Raw genomic sequence first — 23,905 nt, 5'->3', positions numbered from 1 at the left:
CAGCCTTTTGAATTGTAAAATGTTTTACCATAACAGAATGATTCCACAAATTTCAATCCTCATACATCTATCAGGCATGGAAAATCCATTGATGCTGTTCCAGTTTCATTTTGCCTTTCCTAAATTGCACGCTCACTTCATAAATACTTTTATCCTAATTATGGGAAATACCCAATAAAACCTCTTAAATTTTATGAAAAGCATTATTTTCTAAGCAGTTATTGAAACAGAGGATTGTGAATTTTTCCTGCCTTTTTTTCCACTCTCACCACTCAACAAAAGTTTCTCCCAGTTTTCATTCAGCTTTTGTCCAATGTTTTCTGTGTCTCAGCCCAACTTATGTCGTGCCATAGCTTGGTTGCTGGAGCCATGCTCCTGTGAGTCTCTCTATAACACCACTGTCTGTCTTTAGATTCCCAATATAAACCTGATCCACATTCTCTTTTGTTCCCCTTGCCTTCTATACTCCTTCCCACGAGCTTCTCCACGGTCACCCTTCTTAGTTTTCCAGATGCAGATTAGGACCTTCTGTTCCTGTTAATTTGTCTCCACTACTCTGCCAAGGTTCCATCCTCTCTCTGTTGTCCTTCTTCGTAATTAACTAAAGGTAAAAAAAGTTATTCTATTATCTTCCCTTGAACAGTTAGAAATATTGCGTTTTGCTCCTCTGTTCAAATTAAATTTCAATCACTAAAACAACAAAAAGCTAAATTATTCAACAGCTGCTATGTGCCGATACTACTGTATTATTTCAAACTGACGATCTTGTAAACCATACATTATTATGCACATTTTAGTGACTATAAGAGACTAAATATGTGGTCCCATGTCACATAGCTAAACAAAAGTTTTGGTGCCATGTTCAGAGCACACGCTTCTCTGATCCCAAGACAACCTTTGTTCTATTTCATATCTTATCCTTCTAACTTATTCTGAAGGTGCTTTCTCAGCCAGGATCTTTCCAAAGGTGGAAATATTCTCTACTTTGTTGGGAATGAAATGAATGAAAGATTAACATCTTTTAATATTAACATTCTTTCTGAAGCAATAAAAAATGATATAAAGTTGAACAAAAGAAAAAAACTGGAAAGAATTTTCATAAGACTTATTAAGAAGTAATATATACCATCTAGCTCCCACAAGATTCAACTATTTGAAACCCAGTTTCATATCCAGAAGTGGAAAAGTGAAATCCATCAATACCAGAAATACCTTTCATTGAACAACTATAGTAAAACTATACAAGCATGAGACAAGCGTGTTCTCAAAATTGCACGGATTCCTTTTGTAAAGGTGTGTACGCATTATATTGGAAAGAAATATGCCAGGAGAAAAATTGGAAAATATTGCATTGGATACAATACCAGTGATTAGCCTCACAAAGAAGGAGAAAATAACAAGACAAAAATTAACAGGGAAAAAGTTGACAGAAATAATTATCCAGCTCAGTGATAATAATTATAGCATCCTATTGAAAGGGGTTTGATTTACCATCAGCATTCCAGAATTATCAGGGAAGCACACATTCTAAAGAATTTTATCAACAGAAATAATTATTTTTAAGTTTTGAATCCTGGACAATATAAACTGGATAAGGCATTTATGTGAAATATATTTGTCCCCAAGTTTGGGGCACAGGGTGATGTATCCCCATGTCTATGATAGCATATTAGCATAGGAGTTGTGTGGGACAACAAATGAGCTACATACAGCACTTTTGTAACTTTTTGCATATTCTCAAAATAGTCAGAGGAATATATATTTTAGAAAAAACTCATACAGACTTACAGCACGGTGAAAACCCTGAAGATTAGGAGTCAGGACAGGGTACCGAACTCCTGGATATTGACGAATGCCTCTCATCACTTCAGTGTGATCTGCCATCTTAAATGCATAATAGATATACATAAGCTGTTTACATATAAATATGTAACTATCAATAATTATTTTTAATTTCCATTTATGCTAAATTAAATGCACACTTTCATTCTATAAATTAATGTTTGCAATAAAACTATACCAATATAGCAGAAGGAAAAGTAATTCTCAGTGTCAATGTTAGGGGCCATTGACTCACTGTCATAGAAATACCATAATTAGATTTGAATTTAATTTATACATATAACAGGATGTAATTAAACAAGGAATTCTAGAAAGAAGGAAGATTAAAACAATATTATTTTAATTGACAAATATTCATTCTCTTATCCTCATTTTGTGACCCAAGCCTTGAATATTTCTGAAATCAGCAAAAGTTCAAAAGTCAATATACTATTTTATTTCCACATAAAATTGCTATATCTAAATTAGGCTACCAATAATTTTGAGTATATGAAAATTTATAATTCTTAGAAAAATACATATTACATTCTTCCACTTAATGATTTAACAAGTCTGAGATTTTAGCATGCTATATGTCAAGTACAAATTTTTAGAATATTTAGCTTTCGATACAGCTACCACAGGAGCCCTTGCCATCTAGTCTCATAATGCACATGAACAAGCACCAAAATATGCAAACTACCTGTCGTCTTTATTTTGACCATCTATTTATAAGAATCCAAAGTAAAACTAGGAATTAAAATATGAAGTTTACCAGATTCCCAGAAAGTCTAGAAATCAGCCTCTTAAACTGAAAATTCCTAATCAAGTCACATAGAACAATTTTTAATGGCATACACATGAAACTATTATGTATTTATAAACAATAAAGTATGGCAGACATTGTAAAGACAGAAATAATAATTAAGAAATGTACACATAAGCATGGGAAAAGAATACACCGAAACAAAATCCTCAAATGTGCACATAAGTGGTGGTGACGAGTGTGAAGGTGCGAAGCAGGAGTTTGGGAGTTGTTTAAAACATGATGCACCCATGAAACACAGTACTCCGCTGGTTCCTTGAGACTTCCTCACCCCGAACTATCATGACCCCAGTCCTGCCTTTCACTGCGCTAGACGGGAGCATCTGCAGAGGTACAGGTAAGAGATAAGAGCTCAAGACACTTGGCATCCAGGAACAGGAATGTAAGTAGTGATACCAGAAGGGGAGGGGAGGGAGGAGAGGAAAGGGGAACTGATCGCAATCAACATATAACCACCCCCACCCCTCCTCCAGGGGGATAAACAACAGAAACTGTGGGGAAAGGGAGCCAGCAGTTGGTATAAGATATGAAAATAAAAATAATTTATGATTTATTAAGGGGTCACAAGGGTGGAGAGTGGGAGGGAGGGAAAAAAGAGGAGCTGATATCAAGGGTTCAATAGAAAGTAAATATCTAGAAAATGATGTTGGCAAAATATATACACATATGCTTGATAAAACTGATGTATGGAGTGTTTTAAGAACTGTAAGAGCCCTCACTAAAATTATCTTTTAATTAAAAACAAACAAAATAAGATTCAGCTGTTCATCAATGATGCAGTTGGGCAGTTCGCTGGTGATGAGATCTATTTCAGTTTGTGATCTGATGAGCTCAGACTCCATTTCACGTAATGTCACCTTTCCTGGAACGGTCTTTCAAAACTGACCAGGTCAATAAATAAGAAACAAATGGTGCATTGTTCTTCAGTGAGAGCATAGTCTATAAAACGCCAGACTATAGAAGGGTTGACGTGGCCTATAACAGCCTGTATCGCTGTTGTTCCATGCCACTGGTTCCGTTCCTACCAACAGGGATCCCGCGGACAGAGTAGAAGCACCATCTGCTTTGCTGTGCCTTCATGTCTGGGGGAATGGATTGCCTGGTGGGTTTGAGGTGACAGCTTGTGGGGTAGCATCTGCGTGCTTCATCTTTGTGCCGTCAGGGCTACATTCAGATGACTTTAGCCTTCCGAATTCAAGCAACACAGCCAAGGTCCCAAATATTACGGATCATACACACACCGTCCTCTTGTGAACTGTTCACATTTCTGACCAAAGACTCTATGAGCATAACAAGTGGTTATTTACACCACTGAGCTCTAAGGGCTCCCATAAAAATGTACAGCCTCAGACCCCAAGGGGATAGTCCTATTCTGCCTTTGTAGGGCCCCTGTGATTTGGAATCAACTTGAAGACTTTAAGTGTGAGAAGCTATGAGGTCATTCATTATCCAATCATAAAAACTGGGACCTTGAAAAATGGGTAGGCTTTGAAAGAAAGGAGACACAGTTGAAAAAGTACTAATACATTATCTGGAAATTTATTGGTGAATTAAGAAGAATCAGGCTATAAGTGAAGAGTGATAGAGTCTTTGAGTTAGATTCAGGTTGGTCTAAATCTTGAAGACAATGGAAAGTCATGGGAAATGGATGTTGAATTAGCAGACGATTTGGCTAAATATTTTATGAAGATTAATCTGGGCTATGCAAAATGTACTCTAAGAAGAATGAAAATAGTTTAGGCAATTGTGAGAATCCAGTTTGTGAAAGAGAACGGTATAGAAATAACACTCAAAAGTCCACCAAAAATCACCCTTCCACCAAAAATCACTCTTCCAGTAGGAAGGAGTGTCTAGTAGTACAAGAATAATAGATTTTATGCAAAAATGTAATCCCCACTATTTCATGGGATCCTTATGGAAATATTTAACATGTCCACACGTGCAATGTTAATTGAGTTAACCACAGCACTTAGCTTTACTTTTATGGGTGATGCAAGTTACACTCTTGTCTTCTAACATGTTGACTTATGTAATTTTTCTGGCAGGCTGAAATCTCTCTCCAGCTTACACACAAACCCATATGCACAAGCACATATGGACACACAAATTACAACCGGCAAATTAAGTCACCCAATCCTAATTTCAAGCATAAAAATAACCAAAGTAATCGAGCATCTTAGAACATTGTAGTGAAACCTAAAACAACACTCTCTTAATAGAGAAAAATCTTAAACAATAATATTAATGTTTAAGTCTAACTAGGAACAAAACCAAAAGTTCAGGAGCAAATGAAATTGTAAGATGATGGAATTTTCTACAAACATTTTGAGTCTTTCTTAAATAGATGTTTAAATTTTAGACACTTTTATTTGGTGAGTTAGTTATTGTGCCAACCTGGCTGATAAACACATGTGGGGTTAATTGAAGAGCGGAGGGATAATGGCTCTGTGAGTCTCGCCTTTCTAGTTCTCGGGTCTCTTGCTTTGTGATGGTCAGACTAGGATGCAGCTGCCTTAGCCAGTTCCCTGCTTCAACAGACAAGGCTCACTTCCTGCAAGACATCCCTGAGGAGAAGCCACATGGACCTACCCTGATGTAGTCCTGGTGCTGGAACAGCCATGTGGAGACCCCTGCCAGCGCTGAGATGCTTACACATTCACTAACTCGGCTTTCCCCCTGTAGTTGGCATCATAGTGTGTGTTTTGTGAGATGGAGGAGGACTTTGTGTATTGATGTTGGACATATGGGTTAAATGGGTTAAGGTTGGACTTGTGAGCTTGGGCAGCACGGGGTTGGGATATTTACTTGATGAGCACTTACCCTTTATATAAAACCCTCTCTTATACATGAGTTTCTGTGGATTTGTTTCTCTCCAGTACCCAGACTAATACATTTGGCATATTAATAGAAATGAAAAGCAGCACTTCTTTTACCAATATACGGATTTGGATAAAGTAGGATTCACTCAGTATAAACTCAGGATAAAGGTTGAGAGAGCAACTATATTGGGGCTTGGTAGGATAGGATAGAACTGCTTCTGTGATTTCTGGGAATGTACACCATAAAGAGCTGAGAAGGCAAAGAGAACAGTTAACCTATAACAAACACATGACATATGGGGCTGTGATCAATTATTTTATTCTACATATAACTTAATATATTGAATCAATATGAAGACATGTATATAATAAAGCACGTTATTTTGCTCAAGAGATAATTCAATCAGTAGACCTAGAAAATGAACAGAGAACATAGTAACTAAATTCCTAGATTGTAAATATGGATAATCATAGAGCATACTCTTAGAAAATTATGATAAATGTATTAATCAATAGTGTTACTTTTAAAAATTAGCTACATTATAATGAGACCAAATAGATAATAATATTATTCTGCATAGTTTGGACAATAAAGAACTTTATGAAACCCAGATTAGATATGATTTGATTACGATGAATAGATCAGATTTCAATTAAAGATATAATTCTTCCTTAATTTTTTTCTCTTGGCAGAGTTTGTTATACTTCAATATTGGTGTTATTTCAATGTATTCAGTTTATTATTCAAACTATACTGGGACTACTCCTTTACAATTCTTTGTTTTGGTATTTTAACAAAAGCTTTCTACATATGGTTTGATTTACCATATTTTTGAGATTTTACTGTGACTTTTCATTTAAGATGATAAAAAACCCCATGATTTGGTTGATAACATATTTTTTCACCATCTGGCTACAGTTTGAAATAGTGATACCTGTGTCCATCAGCCACCAAAACAGGACAGCCCATGGGTAATCAATTTCTCAGGAATTCACATTTTGATATGGATTCCAATAACCACAATATTTTTGCAACATTATGCAAGAATTTAAAATGTATGGGAAGGGTCGCATGCATTAGAATGAATAAACATATCATACTGAGATTTCATTTTCTACCATGATCATAGTGACATACATTTAAATATTCAAATATTTTTCAGCTTGCAGAATATTTTCTCAGATAATATTTTATCATTTTCTAGACACTATAATGTTTCCTGTTACATATACAAAGAGTTTTCCAAAAGTTCATAAAAAAGTAAAATGGAAAGAAAATGGAAATTTTCCATGAACTTTTGAAAGTCTCCTTGTGTATATGTGTGTGCACAATTTGAATATTTTCTTCAGACAAGGTTGTGGCTCAAATATAACTAGAGGCTTTACATTCCTTGTCTCCATCCATTTTATCTAAGTTTATTTGAATTTTACAGTAAATTTGTAAGGGAATGCAGTAAGAAACAATGATAAAGCATAATACACAAAGTAGGAGAAAATAGTTTTTCTTAAACTCACTAATAAACCAGGATAATTGACAATAAACACCACAATTTTTTAAAAGTAGGATTTTCAACTGATAGAAGGATCAAAACTAAAAGTTTTGATTATTTATTCATTTCAATGAAGAAAATATATTTACAGTTAGGATTATGTAATTTATCAAAATATTTAAATATAATTAGAATTTGGAAATGTATTTTTATATTTTTAAAATTTGAATATTGATCTATTTTAAAATGTTAGTGACTTGCTCCATAGTTATTTTAAGTGATAAAAGAAATACAAGCAATTTCTATCCTAAAATATTATATTGGTTAATGGGAAGTATACACATACATATATATGTATGGGGTTTGAGCAAAACTGCTGTTATGAAAACATTCACGGTGACCAGAGAGAACCTTCCCAGGCAATGCCACAGGGTGCACTAACTCAGAATAAGTTGCTTAATGCTTGCCTAGCAGGAAAAATGCTTACTCGGAAAGTTCCACTCTACCCAGAGCAATTCTGGTTTTGGAGGGAACCCCATCACAGAAAATTAAAACAGTGGTCTCACACTAAGAATATATTTAATATGCAACTTAGATTCATGTGCCTTAATTTTGTCTTTCTTTCTAATGAAAATCACAGATAATTAGAATGTATCAAAATTCTATGGTGAAAAGGACACAGCACTGTTTATCAGTCACACATTGACGGCTATTAAATTGGATCTATCAATCATCTATAACTAAATGGATATTCACTTTTCTAAATTATAATTAAAACATTTTATCAGTGCTAGAGAAAAGACTGACTCATACGTATATGTCTTTATAGAACACATGTTGGCTTATAGAAGAAACAAGCAGTTAATAGGCTTCCCAGAAATGTATTATAAAATAAACTCCATTAAATTGTTCAATAGTATCTTTTTCTCAAATTTTCAGTGATTTTGCTATATATTGATTTGTTTTTTGATCTAGTATTTCTTCATTTCAATGAATATTCATTTTTCATACCTGGCATTATGTCACTGTGGATACTAAGATCTAAAATATTCAGACCTTGAGTTTTTCTATGAGTAATTGGCCATGTGTTTCCTAGTAATTCACTTTGGTGCAATGGATTACTTTCATATGGCCTTACTAGTTATGCAATTGTAACCGCCACAAAAGAGTTGGCTGGGCTATGATCTTGCAAGGGGTAGTTGATTTACCATGCAAATAGTGACTTGAAAATCCACCTAATAGTTTCAAGAACCCGTGGACCAATTAGAGGATTACTCATTTTTGCTATCCTGGCAGATTTACACTCTTATAAGGGATGGTGCCCTAGATATTCAGAGGAACCTCACTATTTTCCAAAAGAATATGGAGCAAATTTAAAACATTGAACCCTGAATTTCTTCACTGAGAATATCCTATACCCTGAAGAGATTAGCGGACACTGAAAATAGAGAGACAATAAGCTGGCCACTCTACAGAGAGAGTTGGATGTTGCCATGTGGAATGTTTCCCTGCTACTAAGAAGCTTTATAACATTTACTTTTGTCATTAGGTTTTCATTTTGAATGCTGGGTAAGTGTCTTTTATGTCCAGCTAGATAACCACTAAATGTAGCACCTGTGAAACAGAATATTCCAGTGGAGGAAGGTCTCCTATTCCTAAAATGTATACGGCTATCTGGAAGTTTGAAACACAGCCTGGCTGTGTGTGAAATACATGCAGACAGGTATGCTAACTAAGCAGTCATAAAGTACAGTGAGGAAAAGTATTCCAAAGTAAACTCAAGATATTTACATTGTTAAATGTATCGTTCCCCAAATTTTGTTATACATTTGATATTTGTTGACTTTCAACAATTTATTAGTCTCATGAATTATTATTTATTTTCCTATTTGGTATAATATTTTTCTTTTTCTTAAAGACCCACACTAACCAAACTCACTGCCATAGAGTCAATTCTGACGCTTAGCAACCTGTGGGTTTCTGAGACTATCTGTCTATGGGAGTAGAGAGCCCAGTCTTTCTCCCACAGAGCTGCTGGTGGTATCGAACTCCAAATCTTTAAAATTACAGCTCAATGCGTAACCACTACACCATCAGGGCCCCTTCTTCTTAAAGGAGATCCTAAACATTAAAAACACTCAGAAACTGAGATTTACTTTTATTTGGACACATGCCCTCTAGTCGTTCTCAGCCTGAAGGAGATCATGCTAACCTGTCAAAACAAACCAGTTTGATCCCAGCAGTTATTCGTTGGACTGAGTACCAAAATGGTAGCCAATTATGCTCAGGATCCAAAGATGTCAGAGAGTAGACAATACTTGGCACTTATCAGAGATGCATCCCTTGAAGAGGAAGATGAACTATAACTCGTTTTACTCATTGGCAAATTTCCTATTCTTTAGTTCCCAGGTTTGGGTGGTGTGCTCTTGATAGATGATGTGGTAGTTAGATGATTTCATGTCAACTAGATTCGAATGGCTAAGGGTGGATTCAAACTATCAGTCAGGTGGTAGCTTGGCTTGGAAGTGTGACCTTTTGTATAAAAGTGTGGAACTCTGAGATCTCTCTCTCTCTCTCTCTCTCTCTCTCTCTCTCTCTCTCTCTCTCTCTCTCTCTCTTTCTCCTCCCCCCGCCCCACCCCTGCCTTCCTGCTTGCTGGAAGGGTGGCCTGCCAGGTTCCCACCAACATTGGATCCCTGTGATTCCACCTGTGATCCTCCTGCTTCCCATTGCACCTTCCTGTGTCACCAGCATGTGAGGCTGAAGAAAGATTTATGGATTAGTTTCTGATTTATAGATTTCAGTTGGACTAGGCCGGGATGTCTTCATGATCCATAATTCTTGATAGAATGCTCTTTCTGTTCTGATGATGCCTGATACCTGATCCCTTTGACACCTCGTGATTGTACAGGCTGGTGTGCTTCTTCCATGTGGGCTTTGTTGCTTCTCAGCTAGATGGCTGCTTGTTTACCTTCAAGCCTTTAAGACCCTAGATGCTGTATCTTTTGATATCTGGGGACCATCAGCCTTCTTCACCACATTTACTTAGGCACCCATTTGTCTTCAGTGATCGCATCATGGAGGTGAGCACAAAATGATATGATTTTTTGTTCTTTGATGCCTGATAACTGATCCCTTTGGCACCTCGTGATCACACAGGCTGGTGTGCTTCTTCCATGTGGGCTTTGTTGCTTCTGAGCTAGATGGCTGCTTGCTTACCTTCAAGCTTTTAAGACCCCAGATGCTATATCTTTTGATAGCTGGGCACCATCAGCTTTCTTCACCACATTTGCTTATTCACCCGTTTTGTCTTCAGTGGTTGTGTCAGGAAGGTGAGCATCATAGAGTGCCAATTTAATAGAAGAACGTATTTTTGCATTGAGGGAGTTGAGTAGAGTCCCAATGTCCTTCTGCTACCTTAATACTAAACCTATAGAGGCACATAGATCTATTTCCCCACCTCATATATATAGTTGCGTATGTACATGTCTTTATCTAGACCTTTGTAGATGCCCTCTGTCTCCCAGCTCTTTCCTCTATTTCTCTTGACTTTCCTCCTGTCCCACTCTCATGCTCAGTTCCCACCAGGGTTTCAGCAATTCCTCTTTGTTACATTACCCTTGATCACGCCCTACCATGCCTCCCACACCCTCCTCCACCTAATTGGTTCACTTGTTGTTCCTTTGTCCCTGGGTTTGTTAACACCACTTCGTTTCTCCCCCACCTCCCCATCTTCCATGTACCCCCGGAACTGTCAGTTCTGTTTTTTTCTCCTCCAGATTGTTCATCCAGCCTATCTTATATAGACAGACCTGCCGAGATAACAACATGCGAATATGGGGGGGGGGGGCAAGGGAGTGCAGAGTAGAGACCCAAAGCCCATTTGTAGGCCACTGGACATACCCTTGCAGAGGGGTCTTAGGCGAGGAGATGAGCCAGTAAGGGTGTGATGTAGCAACCATGAAAAATACAACTTTCTTCTAGTTCCTAAATGCTTCCTTCTGCCCCCCTCCCCCCACTATCATGAGCCGAATCCTACCTTGCATCTTTGGCTAGACCAGAGGATGTACACTGGTACAGATAGGAACTGGAAACACAGGGAACCCAGGGTAGATGATCCCTTCAGGACCCGAAGTATGAGTGGCGATACTGGGAGCATAGAGGGAGAGTGGGTTGGAAAGGGGGAACCGATTACAGGGATCTACATGTGACCTCCTCCCTGGGGGACAGACAACAGAAAAGTGGGTGAAGGGGGACGTTGGACAGAGAAAGATATGACAAAATAATAATTTATAAATAATCAAGGGTTCATGAGGGATGGGGGAGCAGGGAGGAAGGGGAAAAATGAGGAGCTGATTCCAGGGGCTTAGGTGGAGAGCAAATGTTTTGAGAATGATGAGGGCAATGAAAGTACAAATTTGCTTTACACAATTGATGTATTGTGATAAGAGTTGTATGAGCCCCTAATAAAATGATTTTTAAAATTTGGGGTGTAATAAAAAAAGAATGCTCTTTCTGATACAGATATGTGTCATTTGAGTTGTTCCTCTTGACCACCCAGTTTAACACAAGGGAAACAAAGCCACACTTGTCAGCACTTCCAAAAGCATCAAGCAGGAAGTACAGCCATCAAAATCAGGAAAGACGAACATGCTAAAATAGACTGAGGGTTTCAGTAGCACGATTATCATTGATATCTTTCATAGAACTATACAAATATCAACTTAGTAAGAGTTTTGGCATCGTATTTGAGGGCACCCCAGGGCATCCCCACTTTCCAGGAATCTCCTCTCATTCAGAGAAAGCTCTGCATACGTCAGCATAGAGCTTTCATTTTGTCTCTGATGGTCCACACTGGGCATTCATTTTGACTAGATAAAGGATTTCAGAAGCACGGAAAATGAAGGAAAGTGGTATTTAGAGAATGAAAGGCTCTGAAGTGGATGAGTGGTATGAGGCATTGGGAGACGACAGAAACAGGACCCTCTTTAATGTTGTATTTGAAGTACAATGGAAGATCTGCATTGCTTTTTACCTGTTTTCAGATTATCTTCAAATATGCAAGTCATTGCCCAGTCTGGATCCTTCTGTGTCAACTTTTACTGTGATTACATCTAATTGAACATATAAAGGACGTTCCGTTTGCTGGTTAAGGTCTATGTAGAACACAGGCTACCAAGCATCAAGCCTGACAAATTTCAAACACTCATCCCCACAAAGAGGTATCGGTAGTCTTCAGTATGCTTAGGAATGTGCTCCCCCAAAATCTGTGGTCTGAGTACTGCCTGGCTCAGAATAACCTAGGATGATTTACAATATGCATGATTTATCTAATCCACAGTAGACTCAATTAATCAAAATTTTGGATACTAGTAACTAGAAATATGCATATTCAATAAGCTCTTTGGGTGTTTTTATGCATTTTCTACAGTGTGATTTAGGAGTACAAAATGAGTTTGGGAATGGATTTCTCTTTCATTCCACATATACCCGTGGGAATAAGCGTTTTCATACTTTATTATGAGCAGCATGACTGTCCAGAATGACGTAACAAGGTTACAGCACCCTCAACATTAGAAAATTAGAAACAGCTTAGATCGGACACCTATGAGCATTTATCCAAGGACAGGCAGCCTAATATAAAGATGAGCCATTCTTCAACTCTGTGCACCTAAGCTCTGGAATGTGGTAAGAGCCCCAAACTTTTATTTCTCTCTAAACTGAGCCTATTTCTAGAAGTGTTACCTCTAGCTACAAGGAAATGTTTGCAATAGTGCAACACGCTGTGTTGTTTCTCTGCTCCTTTGCATCCATCGTTCTGCGTCTGAAACCTCCCCTTCCTTGTTCATCTGGCTAATTCATTCCCTCCTTCAGTATTCAATTCCAAACACAGTCCTCTTATAGCATGGCCTCCACCACCAGCCTGATTTAAGTTTCCCTGCGCTTCTCTAGCTCGCTGAATGTGTATTGATCGCTGCTCTTATCAAACTGTGTGTAGTATGTTGATTTACAAGTCACTCACGCTGGCTAAATAATTACTTCATGAAGATATAGCATAGGAGGGCATTTAGGAGGGCTGAATTAGGTTGAATTGGTTCTTCCTTTTCAATCCTTAGTTCTCATTAGAAAATATATTAAATTCAATTCACTTTGATTCATGATTTTTTTCTCAATTAACTTGCCTAATATTTTATTGTTATCAACAAGGCTGATAACAGTGAGAGCATGTACCTTGTGCTGGGCTCTGTGTTACATTTACATATGCTGAGTTTGTCACGGGCTTCTTTCATCACCAAAGAGTGAGAGATGGTTTCCTTTGGAAAGGAACCACATTGCAAGATACTTACAACGAAGATCATACAGCTAGTAAATGGGACATCTTGGAGGGACCTAAGGCTATTTGACTATAATACTTCCTTACTGAACATGCCATGTACCTTCGCCCTGCACTTATCAACACAGGTAGGTCCCCCAAACCAGATCTCTAAGCAAAGTCAGCACTATGTGAAAATGGAGGATGGCCATCTCAGATCATAATGTCATTGCATAACTGTCCAAGTGTATCATTGCAGAACTACCGAAACCCTGGGAATCATGGCGCAGGCAAGTAGACACATACCCTTACCCATTACAGCCAGTGTTATTACCTCACACTTCAGCATTCATTACTGTTAGTTGTCCAACACAATACACTAGTCAGCAGACCTTTTACTAATCCCGTAAATTCAAACATGAGATAGTTGTGGAATGAGGAACAGGTACATACCTTTTACCTTTAGTCATTGCTAAAGATCGGGTGTTTGAAGGGCAGAGTCCCTAGAAAGAACAGAGCATTCATCTTCAGGCTGAGCCCTCTGAGAGCATTTCATTACCAAACTCAGTGTTTCCCAATTGGGGTTCATCATCAGGGCCATTTGGGCTATCTTTTTTATACAGCTTTTTTCAGATCTATAGGCAAAGATTTTAATTCTGTTATACTATAGGATGCAGAAGCCTGTAGTTGTCCGAGTTTCCCCAACGATGGTAAAAATCAACAAGGCTGGGCATCACAGGATGTTGTAGGAGAGTGTTGATTTAATTTCTTGAGATGGGCTGTATGTATCGTATGCTCCTTGAAAAACTACATATATAGTATATATAATCAATCTCTCTCTCTCTCTCTCTCTCTCTCTCTCTCTCTCTCTCTCTCTCTCTCTATATATATATATATATATATATATATATATATATATATATATATATATATATATACACACATATACATATATATACATATATAGTGGTTCAGGTGGCTTAAAAGGAGGGTAAGGGCAGGTAATATTTAAAATGGATTTGGAGTCTTTAGTGACAAACAAGTTCATCTCAGAAGCAGCAGCAGCCGCTGCAGGAAGGTTGGACGTCACGTGGATTTCAGCACCAAGGCTGCTGCCTGGCCTTGAGGAAAACCAAGCAATGCCTTTTAGGCTCCCATCTCTGCTTCAATCAAGGAAGTTTCATCTTCTCTTTTTTTTGAGTAGATTTCGGGTTTTGTGGGCCTGAAGTGATTGCCGTTTTAAAGGGAAGCTCTTTAAGAAAGACGGAGTCGCCGTGATAAATTGTACTAAGCACGTAGCCATGGGAACACAATGGGCCCCTCCCACAGCACTAAGAGAAGCAAATGTTTTACGTTTGTTTTCTTTTCTGTGGCGGAAATTTAAGTTCCACGCAAGGCTTGCTCCATGTTAAAAAATAGCGTGCCACAAATAGAAGAATAACATTGGGAAAATGCCAATCTTGCTGAGAGCTCTAGCTCCTAGAAGCGTCCAAGGTCTTGGTGAAGTACAGATTCAAGCTGTCCGTAGGGACCTTTTCTTACTTCTCTCAAAACACTACCAACAAACAAAGGAGACTGATTCCCCATGCCTTATTTGGTATGTTCATAATTTTGGAATATCTATGTTCATAAGATCTTTGCTTGCTACCACTACCACCACCGTTTCCATTCCACTGATACAGACTCACAGCGACTCCCTCTGGTTCCGAGTGGAACTGCACCTGTGGTTTCTGGTGGCTTGCGGCTCTACAAAACATGGATGACTGCCTGGCTTCCCCCCGCAAACCCCCCCAAGACATGTTGGGGTGGATCTACACTGTCATCCTTTCAGACAGCAGCCGAGCACTGAGCCACCATTCCCCCTGCTAAACAGACTGCATTTGGCCGGGAAACAAATGTAAATGTGTGGACCTATAACTCTCTTTTTGCCCCTGGTCTTTAGTATGGCTTGTCTATTTTTTAATGTATATTTTTGGAAGATCATTTGTTTCCATTTATTCCACCATCAACACCACCATCCAGGACAAAATTCCTACCATGGGGGGGCTTCAAAAAGTCCGTGGAAAAATTCCATTAGCTTTTAATTCCGTTTTTCCATACACTTTTGGATTTCCTTCAAAATAAGTGGACAATTTCCGATGTGGTGTGCCCACTATCTTTGCTGGCTATCACAGGCTCATGGCTTTAGTCTTTACATACGAGTGCAGTAGGAAAGATGCGGAGAGAATGCCCAGCCTCTCCCACACATGTTATCGATGACTATAAAAATGTAAATAATGAGCTTTCAGACCCTAGAACTCAAAGCTCAATTTGAGCCTCACCTATATGTAAAGGTAATGTGTTTGTAAGGCTAAGAATGAGAAGCCAGGAGCACAGTGCCCTCCTGCCAACCCTGCGCTGCCCACGCATGAACAGCCCTGCAGACTCAGTGCCACAGCCGGCGGCACTCAAACGCCCTCTACACAAACCCACGTAGCTTCGCCTCAGAGGCACAGAGGAAATCTTGCTCGGCTTGAAAAAGTAAGACAGTTTTACAATAATAAATCACAGTTTTACAATAATAAACACAGGAAATCTCTGGAAAATTGAGCATCCAGTTTTGGGGGTGTTTTCTTTCTATCTTTTGTGTTTTGCTTTTTGTGTTTTGTTTTGTTGTGTTTTCTACCCACCCATACCCTGTCTTGGCTGGCTGCCTCTGCTAACATGGTCTAACACCAGACTCACAAAACTTCTAAAAAGTCCAGAAGTCTTCAAATGAATGTGGTTTGATAGAGAATTTCCTGTACTTTCCTTATTTAACCTTACCTTTGTGTTCTGAGGACCTCTGCACTGCCCTCTACAGGATGGAATGTCCGTTTTTCTCAAGACTGACCCAAGGATGTAACAGAAGGTCTGTATCAGTTGTGAATGTAGGCAAATTGTGTGTGCGGCATTTTGGTCACACACCACTAAGGTCTACAAACATTCGGTGTTAAATTACATCCGACCCAAATAGACTTGTAAATTATGAGCTGGGAGACCAATGCTCCAGACAGAAATCAATGTCATTTTACTCAATAACATTTCCTGGTTTCCTAAGATAAACAGAACACATATGCTTTAGTTATTTTGTGTTCAGGTCAGGGCTTTGTGTGGCCATCCTTCTAGCCTCTCTATGTTAAAACAATCCTGTTCCCAACATTACTCCAAAGTAATGTCGTCTCAAAGCAAGACGTCTCAAAGCTCGCAGTATAATTGTCTTGCCACTCAACTGTGCAGCTTCTCGTGTATCACGTCTTTGTGTTTGATATGAATACTGTCTACATCATTATTTCCCATGCATGGAGGCAGACGTTATTTTTAAAATACTATAAAGTCAGACCCATTGTATCCAGAGTGGGGGTGCATCTGCCCTGCCCTCTTACAGTGCCTGGTAGGAGCCAGCGCTGCCCACTGAGCATGCCTGTGTAGTTTGAGAGAAAGAAACTCAGAGCATTGGCAGAAAGATGTGGCAAAGGGGTCATGTTACTGCACTAAGCAAAGTCATCACAGGATTAGCTTGCACGGCTAAAGTAAAATAATTAGACCATCAACTGCATTCAAAGAGTTCTGTCTTGGAAGAATACAGAGGAAAGAGTTTAAAAGATTGGCCCAAGTGTCTGAAGGCACATTGCTTCACATATTTTAGCTACTGGGCTATATTGTATTAAAAGTAATATAGAACAGAAAATCCATTCTGAAATGACACTATATGCATTTCATTTTTTCAGTTTTTAAGTCATATTCATCCTAACCATATAATTATCTTTTTATAGACATATTATAATTATCATTAGCAACTAAGTGCAATTTTTAATAGAGGTACAAATATATAAGAGGGACGAGTGTATGAATGAATGAGTGGAAAGAATTCAAGGTGAGGTTGTGTTATTATTGATAGGGGCCGTTGGGTAGGTTCCAACCCTAGAGACAGCAGAAAAAAAACAGAACCTGCTGACAGCTGATGCTTTACCTGGTCACTTGTTTGAGTCCATTGTTGCAACTACTTAGGGTGTCAATCCATCTCATAGATGGTCTTCTTCTTTTTCGCTGCCCTTCTAATTTAATAAGATCTACAGAGATGGAAATATTTCTCCAGACCATATACGTGAGTGAGAGCCAGGTCCCACAGATCCCTCTACACCACCACAAAAGGAAATTTAAACAACAAATAAAATGAAGTCGCCAACAAACAGGAAACCTGTAACCTCACAAACATGGGGGTGGGGGAGTGATTATTTCTGGGTTACAAAGAATTGCATATCTTCCTATAGACAATAATTAGAGTTCAGTGCAAGATACAATCATATCACCTAAGAATAGTGTTAGAATGTATCACACGTTCCATAGTATAGCAGGACAGGAATATTCTATGTAGTATGAGCACTGTAAAGTCACTGTCCTGACTTCGCTTCTACATGTTATTATAAAGAGTACAATCTTAAATATGCAGCTTAGAAGGCAAATTCAGTATCAAAAAGGAGCTAATTATAGATATAGCCCAGAAATTTTTACAATCACAATTCTGAAAATTGTCCTAGATATTTCTAAAATTAATTTCATTCTTTAAAAACAATGTGCTACATATGAATAACTCCAAATATTGGAAATCTATAGATGCTAGCTAACATTCTAATATTCAAAATACACATTCAACTCTAATTAGTCTGATTCATAAAACTGTATATTCAAGATATGTTAATTTGGATTTAATTCAAAGAGTAAGATAAAATGAACTGCTTTATAAATAACCCTTCTACTTAAGGCATAAGCTAAATAATATATATACATATATATACCTTTTAATTTTATCAAATATAATTCATATAAAAAATACATATACAAATAAATATATACAGAAGAGTCTTCAAAGGATTAGTGGAAAATCACATTGTGTTTTCATCCCTTCTGTATTGCCACAAACTTGAAGTCCCCTTGGATATATTTATACAATTTCACTTGGGTATAGCTTTTAAGATAAAAGATGTATATGTACTTGAATGTGCTTTTGGACTATAATGTTACTTTTACATTCAGCTTAGTCTTTTTGATTCTCTACTCATTACTTCAAGAACTTCCCAGCAATTTAACAAGGCAATTTTAGGTCAATACATATGCCCCTAAAAATAAAGAAAGTTTCTTTCTTTTATTCTTAATTAAATATTAGGAAGCACAATTCTTTACTCACAATAAAATGTGTTTTTAAAATCATATTTTATTTAAAATATACCTAGCATATTGTTTAATTTCCAGTGTTCAGTCTATAAGAATCTATAAGATTCTTAAAACCAAGTGCTATTTTAACACCCAAACTGGTGAGTAAACCATTCCATTTTCGATATCTCAATGCTTTCAATGTTAAGCCTCGCTTTAAAATACTGTGATTCTTCCACAGCAGCAAGACCGAACTTTCACTGGCAGTGGAATGGTTATGTACTGTCCAAGTCCAAGCTGGTGATATGCGCCTGAACAGGCTACATGTTAGGGGCACGGGGCAGTATCTCCTCTGCCGAGGGGCTCCCTGTGTGTCACACATGGATGCAAGAGCTAGCCTAGAGAGCACATCCTGAGGGTTTGGATCGCTTCCTTCAGGGATCAGATCCACGGAATGAGTTGACCTGAAAAGAAGACTTTAACAATGTTCGTCACACAAAGGGGCCAGAACAATGTGTAAAGGACCATTAAAAATTAAAACTCAAGTTTTCTTTCTGAGATAAATGGGCTTTTTTGTTTTCACACAATGATACACAAATATTTCCATTCTCAATGCACACAGGTGGTTTGCCAAAACTGAATTTTAGATCATTTTAATCAATTCCAAAAGAGTAATTTTAATATAACCAAGATGACTTTTGAAGATGTCTTTCATAAGAAAACTTCAGAAATTTTTATGAACAAAGTCAATAAAATTGAGTAAAATATTTTGTGATATCTTTGTTTTGGTAACCTTATAAATCTAAGAATAACAAAATATCCATTTATTAGCTAAAATGTAATTGATCTTTTTCATCCTCCTATTAGGCAGAACATTAAATATTTGAAGGCAATTATCATTTTGAAATGGAGAGAAAAAAAGAAAGAAAGCAAACCTCAAAACATCAAATTATGCCTTGGCTTTAAAAATATACATGGTGTTAGAGCTATTAAAATTTTGTTTTTGATTTTTCTTTTTTTAAAATGTTTTATAAGGGGTTCATTTTCACAATCCATAATACATTAATTGTGTAAAGCACATTTATACATTCATTGCCCTCATCATTTTCAAAGCATTTGCTCTCCACTTAAGCCCTTGGCATCAAGTCCTCCCTCCTGGCTCCCCCTTCCATCATGAGCCCTTGATAATTTATAGATTATTATTTTGTCATATCTTTCCCTGTCCGATGTCTCGCTTCACCCAGTTTTCTGTTGTCCGTCCCCCATGGAGTAGGTCACATGTAATTGATTTTTCACTGGCCATAGTAATAAAATTACATCTTAGTTACAAAACAGGTGGCTGTTAAATACTTAGTAAAATGTACAATGTTAGACACACAGGTACAGATAAAAGACAAGAACTCACTACACACAGAATCCAGGAACAGGAATGAGTGGAGGGAAGGTAGAGAGAGGAAGGGAGGAAGGGGGAACCAATCGCAATAACCACACACACCCCTCCAGGGGGAAGAACAACAGAAACCATGGGGGAAAGGAGACAGTGGTCAGTGTGAGAAATGAAAATATTTATAATTTATAATCTATCAAGGAGTCACGAGGCGGGGGTGGGGGAGTAGGAAATAAAAGAGGAGCTGATACCAAGGGTTCAATAGAAAGTAAATGTCTAGAAAAGAATGATGGTAACATATGTTCAAATATTCCTGATACAATTGATGTATGGATTGTACTAATTAAGAGTTATAAGAGCCGCCAATAAAATGATCTTTTAAAGATAAATAAAATAAAAATGTACAATGTTAGAAACTCAAGTCCTTTCCAGATTTATTGCAGGGCATAATCTTATAATAAGATCAAACAGAATAAAAAGAGTGCCTACCATTCTAACCATAATAATAATATTAATTTTCATATTCCAATGTTCTTTGCTGAGTAAGACATAAGCATTTAAATTTTTGAGAAAAGAATTACAAACAAAAATAGTAAATTCTAGTTCAAACACAATCTTGCCTTAGCGATGGTAACAAACTACCTGAGCATGGATACATAGGAATATAGAAAAGAAACAATTGCGAAAATGCTTTAGGCAGTTAGCTTTTCCAAGGGGAACCAGAGCAATGGTGCAATTATTTAGTGACAACACACCTGAACAATTTTGAAACGCCACATTTGGAGTTGATCACTGCTGGTGAATATGGAAAACGATGAGGCACCTATCACTCCATTTTATCAGAGGTATGTGGAATATAAATCAGTTATTTGTAAATATACAATAGTTACTACCCACTCCAGGATAAAACACTTGTATAAAATATAAATCAAATGCACTGCCTCGTCTCTGTCATTACCATTGAATGGATGCTGACTCGCAGTGAGCCCCCTGTGGGTTTCCGAGACTGTAACTGATTCTGGGAGTAGAAAGCCCAGGCTTTCTCCCACGGAGCTGCAGGTGGTTTAGAACTGGTGACCATGCAGATCTCAGCCCAGCATGTAGCCACTACACCACCTGGGCTCCTTCCCACCTAGTTTAGTACTCAGAACATATGTGAATATTGTCATTTAAAATGAGAAAACTTAAACTTCAAGTTTAGAGAAACGTTTTGGATAGCCATTTAAGATAAGGCTGACAAAAAATGAAACAAAAGAAATCATAGAATTGCTGCTTTGCATTTCTGAAGTACACTGACACTGTGCTACAAAGAATAGAGTTACTGAGAGAAAGCAGACTTCCCCTAAACAATGTCCACATTGAACGGGATCTCAGCGCAGGCCAGGCATGCCAAGGGAGGGCCACGGGCTCTGGGAAAGGTGTCAGTCCAGAAGTGGGAAGGCTGCTGAGCGGGCCTGTCAGGGAAGGCACAGCTTGGGGACTCCGAGGAAAGGTGACATTCTGCAGAGAAGGCAGTGCTTCCTGAGGCCACGAGTGCTCCCCATTCTCAAACAGATTAGACAGAAATCTGGGGAAACTGGAAACTCTCATTTTTAAGCTTTATTTTCTGGCCCTTCCCTGCTCTTTTCAGCCATGTCTTCAGACAGGAGAGCGGCACGCTCAGGCCTTAATCCTAATCTGGCCTACATTTTTCTAAATAGGCCTAACAGAATAAAACTGTTTCCATTACAGGTGAGACGTGGTTATAAGAAGCAAGTTACGGGGTCCTGGAATCTGGCAGGACAAAGACCGGTCAGAGAAATGCAGGAGTTTAAATCACCATGATCTGTGAAGATACCCACTGTACTATAAGCAACACTTGGATAACTAGAAATCAAATTCCCTGCCTGGTGCTGTATCAGAATAGATGTGAATATTTCCATTGAAATGGAGAGCGTTTAAAGGGCCCCAAGGCCACAGGATGGTGGGCAAGCATGATGAAGGTAAATGCCTACCGTTTACTCTCCTGACATGGTCCTAGCCCTGCCCTAAGCACTAGTGGGGCTGAGGAAACTAGGATGGGCACTGCAGAGACTGCTGTCCCTATTGATCCCGGCAGTCTGTCACTCCTCAAATAGATTTAGCTTGAATCTAATTTAAGAAACAACCAATTTCAAAGGAGAGGGGGAGAGGAAGGCAATCACTACTAACCATGGCGAGATGTGTGTGTGTATGTGTGTGTGTGTGTGTGTGTGTGTGTGTGTGTTAATGCACGTGTCTATGAACAGACAAGTATATGAAGGAGCTTCAAAAAGTTTGTGGAAAAATGATATTCAAAACGAATGATGATGTTCAAATAGAATGGAGTTTTCTCCAAACGTTTTGAAGTCCCTATAAATATATTTAAAGTTTCGGGATTGAGAATATAGAGAACTGGATTATTAACTGCATTTGTTCTTTGCATATCAATAAAGTAAACCATACAATAAAATTAGTTAGCATACTGTTTTTCTAAACACACATCTGAGAACTTATAAAATAGGGCCTTAATGATTGACACGGCCTCAATGTATATAGTATGGCAAAGAAATGCTATAAAATGTATGAGCTTTGGTCATAAAAGTTATGCCACTTTTGCCACTATCTTAAGGTCCTCACCCAGTTAACGCCCAGTGTCGTCATGCCCGGAGAATGCTGAACTAGTTCACGTAGAGGTCAGAAGGGGCTCTGAGCTCGCTAGCGAGTGAGAGGTGGCCAGCCAGGCCATTGCTGCCTTCTGATTCCCAAAATAATAATCATAAAAACTACCACTAAGTCGATGCCAACCCATAGTGCCCCTATAGGACAGGCTAGAACCACTCCTGGGAGTGTCTGAGACTGTACTCTTCACTGGCGGAGAAAGCACCATCTTTCTTCGGCAGAGCTGCTGCTGGTGTTAACCAGCAGACCTTGTAGTCAGCGGGCCAATGAGTTAACCACGCGCCACGAGGGCGCCTTACCATCTGACTAATGCCTGAGATAACTCAAGCCAGTGTCCAGTGAAGGCATTCCTACATTGTTAATTCACAAAAACCCTAAGAGAAAATCAATACGGCTGTAGTTTAAAACTACTACATTTTGGAATTGTTTGGTAGGAAATCAGGGATGGGAGTCATTGATCATATGTGAATACACAGTATACACACATTCACATAAACATATAAAAATGTCAAAATACTTGTCACAAACTGCAGCACTCAGTGTTATGAAGTCAGTTATGACTCCTAGCAACCCTACAGGACAGGCTGGGACTGGCTCTGTGGGTTTCTGAGATGGGAACACCTTTTTTTTTTTTAAATCATTTTATTGGGATTTCTAACAGATATTATAGCCATCCACAATTCAATTAGATCAAGCATAATTGTACAATCGAAATCATCATCACTTTCAAATAATTTTCTTTCTTCTTGAACTCTTTGAGATCAGCTCCCCTTTATCACTCCCCTCACACTGTTCCCCAGGAATCATTATTATAGTTTATAATTATTATTATTATTCCAGGAAATATATCCATCACCTACAATCCTGTTATTCGTTCTCCTCGAGGGGCTTTATACAGACATCACTGCTAACAGTGCCTCCTTCCCTCTCTTCCCCGCTACCCCTTCCCACACCCTCAGGGAACCAATGCTCCTGTTCCTATTTTTGGCAGGTTTATCTGTCTTGGATTTAATAAGACTGAACACTTCATGGGAGTAGAAAGGCCTGTCTTTCTCCTGTGGCGTGGCTAGCTTCAAAGCTAGCATACAAACTCATGACCCACTCCACCACCAGGGTGCCTCACAAGCTGCATAGTCAATGAAAACAACGATGAAATGTAATGGATCAACCTTAAGGGTGTATTGTCCGTGTCATTAAGTAAGGTGGAAAACACTGTAAATTGGTATTGAACCTTCTTGCTGAGCCAGCATGTTTTATGAATGTGGTGTAGATCTTACAGCAAACATTTATCCCCATTAACTTTCACTAACCTCCTTAGGTCATTTACTGGAAAGTATGGTGTCTTCCTTCTCTGAGACCAAATGAAGAAGCAGTCATTATTGTTTGACAAGTAATAAC

At 38.4% G+C, this 23,905-nt stretch overlaps 1 protein-coding gene across 3 annotated transcripts in view; it reads right to left on the bottom strand.

Annotated features, from left to right (window-relative positions):
* HMGCLL1 (3-hydroxy-3-methylglutaryl-CoA lyase like 1) overlaps positions 1–23,905 on the bottom strand; it is a 197,250-nt gene that overhangs the window by 90,641 nt on the left and 82,704 nt on the right. Inside the window, exon 4 of one of the 3 annotated variants that reach the window (XM_075554054.1) lies at positions 1,789–1,884. The exons of the other annotated variants lie outside the window; for them this stretch is intronic. Coding sequence (XP_075410169.1) covers positions 1,789–1,884 — 96 coding nt within the window. The remainder of the gene's footprint in view (positions 1–1,788; positions 1,885–23,905) is intronic. 3 annotated transcript variants of the gene reach the window in all.

This window comes from Tenrec ecaudatus, chromosome 7 (assembly GCF_050624435.1).
Source record: "Tenrec ecaudatus isolate mTenEca1 chromosome 7, mTenEca1.hap1, whole genome shotgun sequence".
Classification (NCBI taxonomy): Eukaryota; Metazoa; Chordata; class Mammalia; order Afrosoricida; family Tenrecidae; genus Tenrec; species Tenrec ecaudatus.
The sequence above is the reverse complement of the archived record's forward strand: the minus strand, read 5'-3'. Positions and strand labels throughout refer to the sequence as shown.